The 15,052-nt window shown below is 49.9% G+C and overlaps 1 protein-coding gene across 13 annotated transcripts in view; it reads right to left on the reverse strand.

Moving 5' to 3' along the window:
* The window catches only part of MAPT (microtubule associated protein tau), a 118,750-nt gene that overhangs the window by 38,358 nt on the left and 65,340 nt on the right, over positions 1 to 15,052 (reverse strand). For 5 of the 13 annotated variants that reach the window (XM_065909296.1, XM_065909294.1, XM_065909293.1 and 2 more), the window contains exons 2-5: positions 13,732 to 13,848; positions 8,711 to 8,797; positions 5,387 to 5,473; positions 966 to 1,031 (exon numbers count right to left, since the gene is read on the reverse strand). In XM_065909296.1, the coding sequence (XP_065765368.1) occupies positions 966 to 1,031; positions 5,387 to 5,473; positions 8,711 to 8,797; positions 13,732 to 13,831 (340 nt within the window). In that variant the 5' untranslated portion in view covers positions 13,832 to 13,848. The remainder of the gene's footprint in view (positions 1 to 965; positions 1,032 to 5,386; positions 5,474 to 8,710; positions 8,798 to 13,731; positions 13,849 to 15,052) is intronic. The other 8 variants (XM_065909298.1, XM_065909295.1, XM_065909292.1 and 5 more) reach the window with 2 other exon arrangements.

Here is a 15,052-nt window from a genome sequence, read left to right on the forward strand (position 1 = left end):
TTTACCTAAAAGCTAGAAATCATGACCTAAAAGAAATAGGAGGCAAGATTCTAGTTATTTAACACATAGACTGAGATTCCCCGTTTATAATGATTATCGCTTCTAATTTGAAGCTCTTTGTAAACCTAAGAATAAAAACACGTCTTTCCACTCTGTGTGAGACGAGAGATACCAGCGCACTGTGGGGCAGGGAGCTCTGGGAGACAGAAATGTGTAGTTAGATTTCAAAGCACCCTCAGGGAGACATTTCTTCAGGGCCCAGAGTCTCCCTAAAGCCAGATGGCCCAGTGGCAGCGCTAAACACCGAACAAATCCCAAATCACTTTGTGCGGAAAAGACCAGTGACTTCCCAGCTCTCTTACAGTCTAAAAGCTTCCACATTATACAGCAGACTCTCAAGTTCATTTATGCAGCCAATGACAGAAAACAAAACTCAACGGGGTTGTATTGGAGGTCTCCATTTCCAAAGATAAGGAATCTCTAGGATTTACAATTTAAGTTCTTAAAAACATTCATGCTCAGTGATAATACGAAGTTGTTTTTCTTGAGCACAGTAATTTTGGTCCCTGAGACAAAAATCACAATAAAACTTGAAGGCTGCACAGAGGAAATAGTTTGGTGGCGATAGAGTTGAGGCTTTGCTCCTGAGATGGGCCAGAGGGCCGCCTACAGGGAGAATGACTCATCAGACACATTTGTGTTTCTGTTGGTCACTGATTCTCGAGTCCCCAAGCTGGCAAAGGCCAACTTCTTTCAGAACAACAAACACACTGGGGAGGACTCAGAAATGACTAGAAAGAGCTAAATATCCCACCTTCGATGAAAAACCAGCTCCTAAAGATCTGGACCCTGGAATTAAGGCCCAGGTCCAAATTCTCGTCTCGGGGTACGGGCCATTTAAGTGTTGCCACCCCCTCTTCCCAACCGCCCACGTCAAGTGTGGCAGGCAATACTAGTCCACTGACCTTGGGTCGCGTGTCCAGCAGCTTGGTCTTCCAGGCTGGAGGTGTCGCCAATGCCTGCTTCTTCAGCTGGTTTGTGGGTCAGCAAATGAAGAGGATAAAAAGCAGACACAGTTATTGTTTGCTAGAAACAGAGCTCCCTGCCCCTCCCAACAGGTTTCTGAAGCGCTGAACCTCTGGCTCTTTCTGCAAACCTGACTGCTGGGGATGTGGATGAAAACAGTCCACGAAACACTCCCCCCACCCCACGCCCACACACCTTCAGGCAACACAGTCCAGGAGGAAAGACCTTCCCCGCAGTGGGCCCTGGGTCCTCAGTTCCCTGCACGGCAAAGACACAGGACAGGTGAGGCTGGAGAAGCCCTCTGCTGCTCAGCCACTGCTGTGGAGCTGTGTCCTGGTGGAGGCCGCCCTTCCAGTCCCGCCAGTGCTCCTGGGGGAGCCGAAGGTGCAGGAAGGACAGGTGTGTGGGCTGTGGAGTCCGGCTGGGGTTCCAGCTCAGGTGCCACCATGACTTAGACTCTCTGAGCTTTAGTTTCCAACTCTAGAACCCCAAAGTGATAACACCAGCCTGTCTTGTAGGAGAGCAGTGAGGGTTCATATGAAACTGTGTGCATGCGTTCATCAAAGTGTCTGGTACATGGTAGGAGCCCCCTAGAGGTTCAGTTTCTTTCCTCCAAACTACTGGGCAAAGCCCTTCAACTGCCTGCTAAGAATAGGTGCCATCTGATTAAAGGGGGGGGTGGTAGTGTCAGTGAACAGTTTTGGGGGTATCTTGGGCTTCCACTTAGGGAGCCCACTGTCTCTCCCGAACAAAGAAAGAGTGAGACAAACTCCTGATCACTCCGTCAATGGTACCAAAGTCGGTAAGCTTTCATACAATGCCAATTTCTGCATCATGAAGAAATGGGGATATCGCTGCAGGACAAAGGGTATGACTGTCCAGAAGAAAGACCCTCTAGGGCAAGTTGGCCACACAGTGACATGGGTGTGACCCCACACCCCAGGAGGGCCAACATGCCCTGATGGACAGGGACAGGGAGGCCACCAGCCTGAAATGCCCACCTGGTTGGGCCACCAGGTTTTCCCTCCCAGACCTGCGATGACTCAGGCTCTGCAACTAAATCAGAAATGCCAAGTTAGCCCCACTTGCCATGCAGGCCCACCACAGAGAACATGGAGGAGGCAAAGGAAAGGCTCTCTGGGTCACTGGACAGATGTATGATGGCCTGATAAGACACCCAGCCCACTGGCTGGCCCAGGGCCGCTGTGGCGAGGGGCAGGGGGCTGGCAGTGGGCTCGGGCAGCTTCCCTAAAGGCAGTTCCTAGGCAGAACACCTCTGGGTGTCCTACACGCTGATGCTGTATACAGCCCGTGAGGTCTAACGGTGATAGCTCCACGTCACTTGACAAAAGATGTCTGTCAGCGAAGCACTGCTCCGAGCATAGATTTGGTCTGAGTTTCTGACAAGGTTATAGAAGAAAGGTCCAGGGAGACAGCAAGTCAGCAAATCCAGCTACATGGAATGGAGTCCTGAAGACAGGACACAAGGGGGTGTGCCGATGACGTCACTGCCGTGGCTCTGGGAAGCCCATCGCTTTCACATACCAACGTGGTGTCGTGATACCCTGGTCCTGATGCAAATTAGAAACTGCAGGCTGCTGGTATCTCTGACACCCCTTGATCCCAGCAAGAGAGATGCTCAGAGAAGCCAGAGAGAGGGAGGGTATGAGCCAGTGGTTGGGCCATCACCAGCCTATATGACTTCTCTGCCTCCCTGGAGCCCCAAGAGGGCTCCATGCTCACCCTGCAAGGCAGGGACACCAGCAGGGGGATGGCCACACTGCACTCCCAAATGGACCTCAAATGGGAAGTTTCACAGGAGAACCAAGATACAACAAAGACACACGCCCAAATGAGGTGCTCGACTAAGGCGTGTTGGTTGCTCAGTCGTGTCTGACTATTTGCGACCCCATAGACTGTAACCCACCAGGCTCTTCTGTCCATGGGATTCTCCAGGCAAAAATACTGCAGTGGGTAACCATTGCCTTCTCCAGGGGATCTTCCCAACCCAGGGACTGAGCCTGGGTCTCCCACATTGCAGGCAGATTCTTTACCATTTGAGCCAATAGGGAAGCTCGAAGCTAAGGTACACATTGTTAAAGCCACCAGCCGAAAAAATGTCCCCTAAACTCTAAAACCTCACTGAACTTCATTCAGGATGTAAAAGGGTGGAGGGGGAGAGAATTTTTAAGAAGGATTTCTTTAGAGAGAGCAGCTTAGGGCAGGTGGGATGGTGGCTACCTGTCTGCCTCCCATCTCAGTCCCACTGAAAGGGTTTCAAGGCACCAGGTGGAAACAGGTGGTGTGTAGCCCCTAGGATTAGGGACATGGTGGATGGCTGTCAGAACTCCACCTGGGAAAACTCAAGGAGGACAGGCAGGCTGGGCCTGTGTTTGTGGCGAAGCAAAGTCCGTGGGCTGTCTGCATATGCGTGGTTTGTTCAGACAAGGAACACCCATGTGCCCCGTGGACCTGCGCTGGGCACAGGGCAGTCATAGTGGAGGGGGCGCCTCAGACCATGCCCAGCAGGGCCACCGATGTGAGCAAGCCAACTTTGGCAGAGGAGAGATGAGATGGATCTTCAGACCCCAAGGGACCCAAGAAAGAGGAACGTCTGCTGGAATCGAGAGCAGAGGGAGGAGGAAACTTCAGGAGGACGATGGGGATGGCGCGGGAGAGAAGCATTTGGAAGAATTCAAAAAACCCCACAGGGAAAGACTCGACTTGCACCACCTGCAGAAACTGCGTGGAGCCCGCTCACAGCAGCCCCAATGCAGGAATAACTTCCCCGTCCCTCTCCCAGTTCTCGCCCCTGTTCAGTCCCAGAGGGGAGGACCTGCAGCTTTGAGTGTTACCCTGACTAGACATTCCTGTTTTAAAAATTAATTGGTTATTTTTTGGCTGCTCTGGGTCTTCGTTGCCGCATGCAGGTTTTCTCTAGTTGTGGCGAGGGCGGGGGGCTACTCTCTCACTGTGGAGCTTGGGCTTCTCATTGTGGTGGCTCCTGGTGCTGCAGGCAACGGGCTCAGCAGTTGCGGCTCTAGAGCACAGGGCATGGGCTTAGTTGCTCTGAGGCACGTGGGCATCTTCCCAGACCAGGGGTCGAACTGTGTCCCCCGCACTGGCAGGGGGGTTTCTTAGCCACTGATCACCAGGGAAGTCCCAGACTGCACATTCTCATCAGCATTTGCAGCCTGGGTTGTGTGTCGGTGGAGACTAAAACACTTGATAACCCAGGAGTGATGGAAAGTCAAGGGTTCCCTAGACTTTTTGTCCCAGGCAGAAGAAGAGCTTCACCCACTGAAAAGTTATAAAGGGACAGCGAGAGACAAAAGTCAAGCTATCTGTGATCTCATCCCACGAGTCGTTGGTTCTATGGCCTTCAAATGACCTTCACTGTCAAGGACGAGGCCTGTCAGTATCCAGAATATCCCCCTCCATTCATGTCTGGAGAGCAACTTGCGGAGCGGAAGCTACTTGGAGGAGCGGATGGTGCTGCTAGGTCCCTGCCCGGCATCCTTAACCCAAACGGCTGGGGACAAGGATGCAGACTTCCCAAACGGCTGCCACTGAGCCCTACCTTCAGGAAGGAAAAGAACTCCTGCCGGGGGACATTTCCCCACTCTCCACTGCTGCTGAAACACCATCCAGAGCTCGTCCTGCATTTCTTGCTGAGCACCGTCCCCATCGCCAAGCTAATGGCTGGAGTCATGCGTAGCCCAGGGAGGTGGACGTGAAGGAAGTGACAGCCAGAGCTCTGGGCTCTGCTCGCCGCTTCCTAAGGGCCTGGGCAGCTCATGGTGACTCTGGCGCTCCCGAGTTCAGTGCTATTTCTGGTCAGTGCCCCGTCTGGGCTGTTCCCCATCATCAATGTTGACAGGACAGTCTCGTCACGTCTGTTCTATGCTGATATGTTTGAAAAGATCGTCCTAAAATTGGATGCTAGAGTGCATCACTGAGTTCCTGGGGGGTTATCCAGTTCCGATCCTCCAAAGACGTGGGTGGGCCATCCGGATGCTGTGACATACTCAGATGCTCCCCCCAGGGAGCTGTTGACCCCCTAGGAAGTGACCCTGTCGCTGGGCAGAGTCCCAGCAGGACCGTGGACTGACCTCGGCCACTAGCCTGCCTCCAAGAACCCTCCGGAGCTAAGACAAGGAGAGGAGAGGCTGGAAGGAATCCAAAAGGTTCTCTATCCTCCAGGAGACGGGCAGGCAGCCATGGAGGCAACAGGGCATCAAGCTCAGAACAACCCGAGATTTCGGGAGGCTGGCATCCACCCGCATCCCCACCTCATTTGGAGATGGGCAGAACCCCACATGCTCCCATCCTACAGTTGGGCCCCCGGAGTCACCCTCACCTGTGGTTCCTTCTGGGATCTCCGTGGGGGCCCGAGCGACTGCCTGCTCACCGGGGGCTCCCTCATCCACTAAGGGTGCTGTCACATCTGGAAACCACCAAGAGTGGAAACCACCTTAGGGGCTGGGATGGGCCATGCCATGCCCCTCGCCTTGTGCTCTTTGGGGATGCAAAGGTGCAGGAATGGGGAGGCAGGAAGGGGACTCAGCCACATGCAAAAAAGCAGCCCCACAGAGCAGGGCCCAGAGCCGTGCTCTCGCTTGAAATCTCCCCAGGAAAACATGAATACTCTGTCCAAGAGGCAACCGCTTATGAGACAACAGGGCCCTCTACCAGGAAAGCCAGAACAGCCCACCTCTAAACACCGCAGCAAAAGGGACTGCTGGGGATGGTCGCCAGTATTTTTAAGGAAGAAACGTTGAAAATCAGGTGACTGGTCACAGATGTTTAGTCCTTACAGCAGTGCAGAACAGGAGAAGGCAAACTCTGCAGTCAGGGCTGGAGGCTATGGTTCTGCTGGGAGACCGGCTTTGGGCGAGTCCTTTGTTCTCTTAGGGTCTCAGTTTCCTCATCTGCAAAATGGGAGGTGCCTTGACCTCCAAGTTTTCTTCCAGTTCTAATCCCCCAGTAGTCATGTATGGATGTAGAGTTGGACCATAAAGAAGTCTGAGCACCGAAGAACTGATGCTTCTGAACTGTGGTGTTGTAGAAGACTCTTGAGGGTCCTTTGGACTGCAAGGAGATCAAACCAGTCAATCCTAAAGGAAATCAACCCTGAATATTCATTGGAAAGACTTATGCTGAAACTGAAGCTCCAGTACTTTGTCCACCTGATGCAAAGAGTTGACTCATTAGAAAAGACTGATGGTGGGAAAGATTTAAGGCAGGAGGAGAAGGATGAGATGGTTGGATGGCATCATCGACTCAATGGACATGAGTCTGAGCAAGCTCTAGGAGATGAAGGACAGGGAAGCCTGGCGTGATTGCAGTCCGTGGGGTCAAAGAGAGTCAGACACAACTGAGCGACTGAACATCAATTCCCCTGTCTGCTGGAGCCCATGACCCTTGGTTATAAAGCACAGACTCCCCTGGGTGGCAATGAAGAGGCCGGCTCTGTCTGAGGTCAGGTGCTTGACAACAGGCCAACAGATGGATCCACCTTCAGAGCAAAGGCCAGAGGGAAAGATTCACCACCAGGAGTTGCTGTCGATCTCTCATCAAGGTGAACACTTCCAGATCGGCATTCCTCTCTGAGCAATGTGCTGGCATACTACCAAACCGTTCTGGGCAAACAGGAGGAGGTGTCAGTTTTAAACGCTTTCCAAGAGCCTGAGTCAGGTTCGTCAATTGGAGCCTTTTTATTGTGGTTGTCTCAGGAGCAGCCTGGCAGAGCTCCACCCCAGCAGCTCCCCGCCATTCCCCAAGCCACGAGAGCTGAAGCTCTTGGGACCCTCACATGGACAGGATCCAGAATGTAGCAAGACGTGGTGGGAAGATTCTTCCAGAATAAGGTAGACTTGGAAGGCTGGCCTAAAATCTGGCATGAGTGCTTCAGGACTTTCTCAGGGCACTAGACAACCTGTAAAACTGTCTGAACGGGATCAGCAGGCTAGGTCTTGCATCACTGGCTCTAAGAAGAAAAGCAAGGAGCATTTGGTCTGGTTTTCTCTTCACTAGTAGGCTGAGAACCTTGGAGGTGGCGGGGAGGGCGGGGAGGGCAGGGAGGGGAGTGGCCACATCCACTATATCCTTATACCATCAAATGGCAAGGAACTTGACAGCCACTTTCTGAATTCATCCAAAGGTGGACGCCTGGGGAGATGCTGGGGCCAGGTTCTCACCAAAGTCATGGGCAAGGCCCACGGAAGTGCTGGAACCTTGGAGAGGACAGAGAGATGGAGGGGCATACTCTGCAGACTAGTTACTCAAAAGCCATTCACAATGCCCCTCTCCCTTGATTTTTCCTACGAAGGAAGCTGAAAGGCACAATTTTCAATGTTATAGCCTCCCTTACAGCCAGAGGGCATCAGAAAACCCAGTTCCAGCCAATGGGACATAAATGGAAGTTGGCAGGTGGGGCATGTAGAAAAACTCTTGCTTTCCTAATAAAAAGGGAGCATATTTGGTTTCCAGGCTCTTTTGGTCACTTTGCTTTGCTACTTTCTCCTTGCTTTGAAGGTAGATGTGATGCCTGGAGGTGCAGCAGTCATTCTGTAACCGTGAGGCCATAATCCGGCCATAAAAGATGGCAGAAGATAAAGACAGAAGAGCAATGATGACATTGAGGTGCTGCTACTCGAGTCCAGATGTTTTATTATGTGAGACAAATAAACCTCTTCATATGTATGCCACAATTAGTTGGGTTTTCTGTTACTTGTGATCAAACATAGTCCTTTTTTTTTTTGGCTGTGCTGGGTCTTCCTTCATGCATGAGGGCTTTTTCTAGTTGCTGTGAGCGAAGGCTACTCTCTAATTGCAGTGCACGGGCTTCTCATTATGGTAGCTTCTCTTGTTGCAGCTCATGGGCCCTGAAGCGTGGGGGCTTCAGTACTTGTGGCACACAGCCTTAGTTGTCCCACATGGGATCTTCCCAGACCAGGGATCGAACCCATGTCCCCTTCATTGGCAGGCAGAACTTTTACAACTGGACCACCAGGAAAGTTCCTCAAACAAAGTCTTGACTGATATGAATGGGAAGCAAGAGAAGATGATCCAAGGAACACCTCAGGAAATACATCAGAAGCTTTATAATAATAACCTAGATACCAAGTGTCTACAGAGGACAGGTTAGAAAAGATGGGCTGGAGCTAACACCATGGCCAAAGTCCAGAGGCCCAGGCCCAGCTCAGGAAATGAAGGATACTAAACCAAGAGCAGTCCCAAAGGGTGAGCTTGGAGATGTGTTCTGACCTGCCCTTTCCTGAACCAAACCACTGCTCGGGGACCTGGTGGCTCATGGGAGAAGTGTAGAGAGGACAATGGACAAGGAGCAGGGGCTTTGTGGAGCTGAGATCAGGCCCTGCTCTGCCACAGATCCCAGCCTGTTCAAGTGTGGCTGCCTCAAAGCTCACGCATGACAAAGCTGCCCCTCCCTGGCACTAGCGAGCAAGGCATGAAGACAGCGCGTGGCTCCCACAACATTTGGGGCCCAAGCCCCATCCGCAAAGCACTGAGCAGGCATATCTCTCAGCCAGAGGCAGAGGCACGTGCAGCCAGGAAGGGTGGCATGTATGAGCTGGCACGTGTGAGCTCAAAGCGTGGCTAAGCGCAGGTTGGAGCATGGACGAGCTGTTTGAATGAAGCCGTGAGAGGAGGGGGGCCCCACCTTCCGCCGTCGGAGTACTCTTAGCATCAGAAGTTTCAGAGCCTGGTTCCTCAGATCCATCATCGGCCGGGGTCTGCAGGGGAGACTCTGGAACATACACAATGAACCCCTCAGAATGGCTGCCTCACTCCACCCCAATTTCGACCTCAGAGGAACTGGGGAACAGTGTCTTTTGGAGCCGAAATCACCCAGTATGGACCCCAGATAGATGGACTGTGGTCTCGGGATAAAACCACAAAGGGGACCAACCCCACCCCCACCCCACAGCTGGGCCCCCACACCAGGGTCATCAGGAAAGAGGCACGTGATGTTTACCTGTTTTGGGGCAAGAAGAGAAATTGCCTTTTAATTAGCTTGTGGTTCCAACTGAGACAAAGGCTCTGATATTGACAAATGGGCAGCAGACACCAGAGAGCTAAGCCACAAGTAAACTTGGGGTTTTGTCTTTCCTTACTGGAGAGGTTCACAGGAGATCATTGCCATGAATTCATGACAAGCAAATACCTGGGAAAACACTCAGAAATCGAACTGTTTCCTCTGCAGAGAAATTAGCTCAGGGGAGACACAGGACCTACTTCTAACTGGACATTGGGCTGTGTCTCCCAGTCCTGCCCAACAAACCTTGAGTTATACCTGAAATGTCAGTCATCACTATTTACGGGAAAACTGGCCAATCAGAATCCAAAGCCAGGGGATCTCTGATGGACTCTGCAAAAGCCACACTGCCTGGCAGGGGAGTAGGGGCGGGGGCTGGGAGCCTTGGAGGTAGAGGACAGGGAACTGGTTCTGCATGAAGCAGACTCCAGAGATAAAAAGAGGCAAGTGGTGTTTTAGTACACTTTGAGATCAGACATCTCGAACTCTCTGCTGGAACGCCATCCCTGGACACCCACACTTCGGCTGCAATGATCCAGCCAAAGAAGGACTGATTCTAAAGAAGCTTCCAGTCCTGAAGCTTGGGAAAACCTGCCAACTCCCTCAAGCAAGCTTTGGACATGGTGAAGAATCATCATGCAGACTGTCTGCTGGGTCTTATTGTGTGTGTGTGAGCTGAGATTCTTTTATTGGTATAAAATCACAACTTCACATCTATCACTTTAACCACAAAATTCAGTGGCATTAAATACATCCACCATGCTGTACCATCACCACTATCTATATCTAAAACTTTTTCATCTTCCCCAACAAAACTCTGTACCAATTAGGCAATAACTCTCTCTCCCCACCTCCCAACCCCTGGAAGCCTCTGTCTACTTTCTGTCTCTATGAATTTGCCTCTTCTAGATACCCTATAAAACTGTACAACATTTGTCCTTTTATATCTGGCTTATTTCACAAAGCATAATATTTTCAGGGTCCATCCATGTAGCATCTATCACAGTGTCATTTCCTTTCCTGGTTGAATAACATTTCATCATATGTATATACCATCTTTTGTTTATCCGTTCATCCATTGATGGACACTTGGATTGTTTCAGCCTTTTGGCTATTTTGAATAATGCTGCTATGAACACTGGTGTACAAATATCTGTTCTAGTTCCTCGTTTCGATCCTTTTGGATATATCCTTAGGAGTGAAATTGCTGGATCATGTGCTAGTTCTACGTGCAATTTTTTAGAAAACCACCAAACTGTTTGCCACACCTGCTGCATCATTTTATACTCCTACCTGCAATATACAAGAGGTCCAATTTCTCCACATCCTCACCAACGCTTGTTATTTTCCATTTTTAAAATTATAGCCATCTTAGTAAATATGAAGTGGTATCTCATGGCGGTTTTGGTTTTGTCTGCTGGGTCTTATTACCCACCAGCCTCAACTGCCAAAGCACAGGAGCCTATGGGTGTGATGGTGCCTCAAGCACTTGCCCCCCAAACACCCCTCCCCCAGTCCATCCCCAGCCTGCCACTGTGATCATCCGCATTATCCATGTTAAATTTTTTGGATGGAGGGAGGAAAGGTGGAAGAAGCCTCTTCTGACTGTCTTAGTTGGAAGGTCTAACAAGTTAACTCATTAACACCTTTTAATTCATGCAGGTGCACTATTTTATCAGTTAACCAACTTTCACCCACTTTGCAGCTCTCTTTGGCTCCATTTAATCCTATTCCAACTTTTAGCATCTACTCAGATGCTCTCTGTTCTAGAATTTTACATGTGGTTTCTTGTCATTATTCAAAAAAGTTTCTGTCACCTATCAAATGTTGCTTGTAAAGTGACACCTTCTGTCAAGTCACACCTTTCACTCTCCATATAAAAATAATTTATTCTAAATCCTTAGTAGCAAGAACAAATTTGAGGAGAACTCTGAAAATCTCTTAGGTATCACTTGCATTCTTGGCAAGTATATTGTTTGGGTAAGTTTGTTTAAGCTATCTTCAAACACTTTCACAGCAGTGACAAAAAAGTTAGCAACTTAAAATCTGCATATGTATATTATATATTTACACATATACCTGTTTTAGCATAGAATTTCCAATGACATTTTATGTTAAAAGAACTGAGGAATTTCAGCAACCGTACTTTAAGCACCTCTAAGGCACAAAATAACTTGGTAAACTTGTTCTTACTTTATAAATTGAATTATTAGATTTACAGAAAAATTGCAAAGATAGAACAGAGATACCCCATTGCCAGTTTCCCTAGTTATTAACATCCTACATTATTATGGTATATTTGTTCCAACATGATATATATTTTTTAACTTAATTTTTAAACCAGGTCACCCTAAACAGAACATCATTTTTTCACTGGCACAATTAATTCACCTGGGGCAGAATTCAATATGTTAGGATCCTAAGTTGGATGCTCTCCCACGCTAGTGGTAAAGAACCCACCTGCCGATGCAGGAGACTTAAGAGACGCAAGTTCAGTCCTTGGGTCAGGAAGATTCCCTGGAGAAGGAAATGGTAGCCCACTCCAGTATGCTTGCCTGGAGAATTCCATGGATAGAGGAACCTGGTGGACTGCAGTCCACAGGATCGAAAAGAATTGGACATGACTGAAGGTGACTTAGCACACATGAAGACTTCAGTAACTGAAGTTCCAGGGGACGTGGCTGAGAGTGACCAGAGGCAGAAACAGCCGATGTGGAGTGGAAGGCTGTACTACTCCGTGACCTCAGAGAGGAAACTGTCATCTGTTAACTAGGGAAGGTAACCTCCGTCCTCACTGGTCACTGTGAGCAGTGCGTGAGACGTTGTTGGCCGAAGCCCTTTGCCAGGTTTTTAGAGTTCTACAAAAGTGTCTGAATCATCATTTTAAGCAAGTCCCATTATAAGCAGGGTGCTTGTGGTTGGGCTCAGACCTGTCCGATTCTTTGTGACTCCATGGACTGCAGCCCGCCAGGCTCTCCTGTCTGTGGGAGTCTCCAGGCAAGAATACTGGAGTGGGTTGCCATTTCCTCCTCCAGGGGATCTTCCTGACCCAGGGATAGAACTCATGTCTTCTGCACTGGCAGGCAGATTCTTTACCACTCAGCTACCCAGGAAGCCCCATGAGTAGAGTAGTTATATTCTTTACCAACCAAATCAGGACGCTCAAAAGTGAAATCAGCAATACTGCTAATGAAGCAGGAACCAAATGGTAGCAAGAATTACCTCCTGACACTGGGAAGGGAGGTTTGGGCCGATTGGGACCTCTAGGTGGAGCAGGCATTTTCCCCTCCATGCGCCTCACCCAGAGCTTCAGGCTGGGAGCTCCCAAGAAGGCCAGAGGGCAGCCTCTGAGCTCCCAGGACAGTCCATGCCTTCCCTCGCCTCCCCCAATCTGGAGCCCATTTGTCTGATTCCCAAGCTCTGCCTCCAGTGTGTTCTCTGCTGAAACAGGTACAGAGAAGTCAGCCTTTGAAACAAGGGTCCCCAGTGAGTCCTGAAACATCTCCAAGGTGGGAATGATAGCTCTGCATGCTTCCCCAACCCAGGGCTCCTCCTGGTGACCCTGCCTCTTCCAGGGACCCTTCTCCGATGGATGTACCTGGAAGAGGTTCCCTCCCACCTTGGAACTCCACCACTTCCATCTGCCACCCCACACCCCAGGCAGCAAAGTATTTTTATTACTTGCAGCATTTAAAGAGAAAAGTAGACTGCCATTTTGTCTCCTTAGAAATGGGTTTGGAGGACAGGGACCTAGTCTTTCTTACCCTGCTCTAGGGGCTGCTCCAGGGAGCACTGTGGGGAGAATGGTTCCTTGTGGGACAACTCAGGGCTCCACGGGCCAGCCTGCTGCTCCTCGAACCAGCATGGGGGTTGGCATCCGGAGCCGGAAAGAGGGCTCTATGTGCCCCACGGGGCTCCCCAAACTAGGTGGGGATGAGAGGCAGAGACGAGGCCAAGCCACGTTAGCCAAAAGACTGTATTATAGAACATTTAGAAGTTGATGCGGTTTAGTACTATAGGTACAGCAATAGGAAACCCAGAGCTAATCAACTCTGGCCAAATAGGGACCTTACAGGCCTATTAAGGAAGAGGAAAAAAAAAATGTATAAAGTCATGCATTTAAAAATATATATTTATTTATTTTTGTTTATTTACTTGGCTGTGCCAGGTCTTAGTTGTGCATGTGGGATCTAGTTCCCTGACCAGGGATCGAACTCAGGCCCTCTGCACTGGGGGCAAGGAGTCTTAGCCACTGGACCACCAGGGAAGGCCCTAAAGTTATGTATTTGGCATGCGCTAATGAATTCTGCTGATTTATAGGTTCATGGGTGTGGCTAAAGACTCAACAGATTGCCCTTGTATTAATTAGACTGACAAGCCCCCTGCAGTCTTTGTCACAATACATCCATGCATTGTGGCAAATTCTCCTTTGCAAAGGCAGATTTTCAAATAGCCTCACATTTTGAGTTCTGTTGGTTCATTCAAATGAATGAGGTTTCAAATCTATGGATAATCTAAAATAATAAAGTATTTAAAACTCCTTTAAAAATCAGGATGCAAACCCTTCCTGCCAGCTCTTTCCAAAGCAATGTGGCTGGCTGTGATCTCCGGGGCGCCTGGCTCTCTAGGCAGGGTTGTGCACCAACCTTTCAGGCCTGGGTCCATGTCGCCCTCATGGTCTTGCAGGGCGTAGTCTCCCTGGGCATGATCTTCCATCACGTCAAACTCCTGGCGGGGCTCAGTCATCCTGGTTCAAGGCCCACCTGGGGAAAAAAGATGGGCTGTGCTCAGGTTAAGTGCTGGGGTGAGGGGAGGCGGGGACGGGGAGACAGAGGTGCCCCTCCCCACGTCATGGAAGGCAGATTTCTGCCTCTCCTTTCCCTTCTCCAACAAGTAGAGTACCCGGCCTCATCTGTGGAGGAGTATCTCTGCCCAAGCATTATCAACATGCATGTGTGCACTTTTCATTGACCAACATCACATCAGTTCATATCCAAAACCACCAGGCGGGCAGGTTCAAGGGGCCTGATTTGTTCCCATGCCCAATGCTCTTTCTACTTCATGATAGAGCAAATGCTGCTTTGATGGTTTCCTGTTTTTGTTTTTTACAGAGAGGGAAGGCATTGGGTGGGCAGTGCCAGTACGGAAAAGGAGGTGCAGAGAAGCAACGTGATTGCTCAGTCACACCCGGGTGTTCTGAAGCCCCAGCTCTGAGCCAGGTGGCCCCACTAGGGGTCACAGTGGGGCTTCCACTCACCTCACTGGATCCCTTTAGAACTCTTATGTGTGCATTCCGAGGGCTGGGCTAAGTCCCTAACCGGGCACAGTGGGAGCTGTGAATTTGGGGCTAATGAGCAGCAATGCACATCCTCCCCCAAAAGCCCTAGCCTAGACTCAGCTTCAGCTCAACAGAGCCCACCAGAAACAATTTCTTAACATTAATTTTTATTGGAGTACAGTTCACTGACGACGCTGCGTTAGTTCCTACTATGCAGCAAGGTGAGTCAGTTATGCATGCACACTCCTCCCCGCCCTTTCAGTCTTCCTTCCCACTCAGGACACCACAGCGCCTTAAGCCGCGTTCCCTGTTCTGTTCTTCTTCGTCTTGCATTCCTATACACTAACAATGAAAGATCAGAAAGAGAAATTAAGGAAGCAATCCCTTTTACCATTGCAACAAAGAGAGTAAAACACCCACAAATAAACTTAGGAGGCAAGAGACCTGTGTGCAGAGAACCATATGACACCACTGAAACAAATCAAAGACGACCCTAACAGATGGAGAAATAAACCATGTTCTTGGATCAGAAACAATCATCTAATCATACTCTGTCCTCATTGGCTTTTTTTTCTGTGCCCCATGGCTTAAAGGACCTTAGTATCTAGACCAGGGATTGAACACGGGCCCCCAGCAATGAGAGCTCAGAGTCCCAACCACTGGACTGCCAGGGAATTCCCTGCCCTCAT

This window comes from Muntiacus reevesi, chromosome 18 (genome assembly GCF_963930625.1).
Source record: "Muntiacus reevesi chromosome 18, mMunRee1.1, whole genome shotgun sequence".
Lineage (NCBI taxonomy): Eukaryota > Metazoa > Chordata > Mammalia > Artiodactyla > Cervidae > Muntiacus > Muntiacus reevesi.